At 43.4% G+C, this 1,524-nt stretch overlaps 1 protein-coding gene across 1 annotated transcript in view; it reads left to right on the top strand.

Annotated features, from left to right (window-relative positions):
- The first annotated feature begins 969 nt into the window (after positions 1-969).
- The window catches only part of LOC118745438 (cryptochrome-1), a 4,465-nt gene continuing 3,910 nt past the window's right edge, over positions 970-1,524 (top strand). The window contains exons 1-2 of the mRNA XM_036479201.1: positions 970-976; positions 1,173-1,518. Of these exons, the coding sequence (XP_036335094.1) occupies positions 970-976; positions 1,173-1,518 (353 nt within the window). The remainder of the gene's footprint in view (positions 977-1,172; positions 1,519-1,524) is intronic.

The following is a 1,524-nucleotide window of genomic DNA, read 5'->3' as shown; positions in this document are numbered from 1 at the left end:
GAAGCCTGACCCATTAATAACTGAAAATGGGCGGCAATCTTCAACGACCCATGCTGTAAATGTGTCGATAGCTTTTTTGCTTATCGTCTGCTGTGACAGTTCTTAAAACTTTTGGCAGTAACGACGCTTTGATCGAGCACAAAACACTCAAACCTCGACATTATTTGAGCTTGCGGTGATTGCGGGTGGCGGTAGACTTCGTCACTAAGTATTATTGAGTTTGAGTGGTACAGTAAATAAATGTCGTTGCGGTGTATTCGAAAATGCGATACACCGCAACAGATCTCTGATACCCACCTATCAAAATTCTCTCTCTGCGATAACTGTTCCGTATTATATCAAATTGACAGTTTGCAGTAAACTTCATCGTCCTCGACTGGGGTTCATCTTCCCCGTAATTTAAGCACTTTCTGGGCATCGGTCACTAGGTCATCGTTCTTGTTCCTACACGAATATGTGGCGAGCAACTCGTTCAGCAGGCTAAACAAAATTTTTCAATGACGGAATCTCTCTGCTACCACAAATCAGGCATAAAGATTGAACAACCCCAAGTTTTTCTTGACTTGTCACTTGATCACATCTCTTGGATGGCGATGATGTCTCCACATAGTCTTTCCAAGGGTATCAGACATTTCAGTTGTATATGTACCTTTAAAGCATTGTTCTTTAAACCTTTTCCGCAATTGTCGATGGAAGAGGATCACATACATATGTGACTTTATTTTCGTTTTCATTGGCAGTTTATTTCACGACGTGGTGGGTCCCAAACCAGATACTGGACACATACAAAATATGCATTGCATTTATATCGAGAGCCGCGTGCTCCTACAAGGCCAGCCGCTGCAGACTTCAGTGAGCCCTTAAACTGAATAAGTCGAAGTGGTCACACCAAAGATCTCTCACTCTCTATCGAGAGCCAACGTTCCACACGCGTTGGTTAGCGCATCTCACTTATGGGTTGCTCCCGAAATGCCTAGTGTGCAGGACGAATTATAGCCAAGCAAATGTAGCTGCATACTCAGAGGCCCTAGAGTACCCTACGTATTGTTTTCGAGAGACGCTCCATGGGGTTTGAACTAAACTATTAAAGAGGCCACTTTACATATCAACCAGTTGAAAAAAGCAAATTCGATTAAAATACTTCATAAAACTATATTTTCATCCTTTTCCAGGCACTAAAACGGTTGGCTACAATCGCATGCGTTTCTTATTAAACTCTTTGGCCGACATAAATAGTCAACTGCAGGCTCTAGGCAATACTGGTGGCGAGTTGGGTAAACTGTATCTGTTTCAAGGCAACCCTACGGCTATTTTTCGACGCTTGAATGAGCACTATCAGCTGAATAAGATCTGTTTCGAACAAGATTGTGAACCAATTTGGAATCGGCGTGATGACTCGGTGCGAGCCTTGTGCAGCGAACTAGGCATTGAGGCTGTGGAAAAGGTCTCGCATACGCTATGGGACCCGCGCACCGTCATTAGTACGAATGGTGGAATACCACCGCTAACATACCAGATGTTTTT

The sequence above is a fragment of the Rhagoletis pomonella genome, unplaced genomic scaffold (assembly GCF_013731165.1).
Source record: "Rhagoletis pomonella isolate Grant_MI unplaced genomic scaffold, Rhpom_1.0 Rhpom_scaffold_00001, whole genome shotgun sequence".
Taxonomy (NCBI): domain Eukaryota; kingdom Metazoa; phylum Arthropoda; class Insecta; order Diptera; family Tephritidae; genus Rhagoletis; species Rhagoletis pomonella.
The sequence above is the reverse complement of the archived record's forward strand: the minus strand, read 5'-3'. Positions and strand labels throughout refer to the sequence as shown.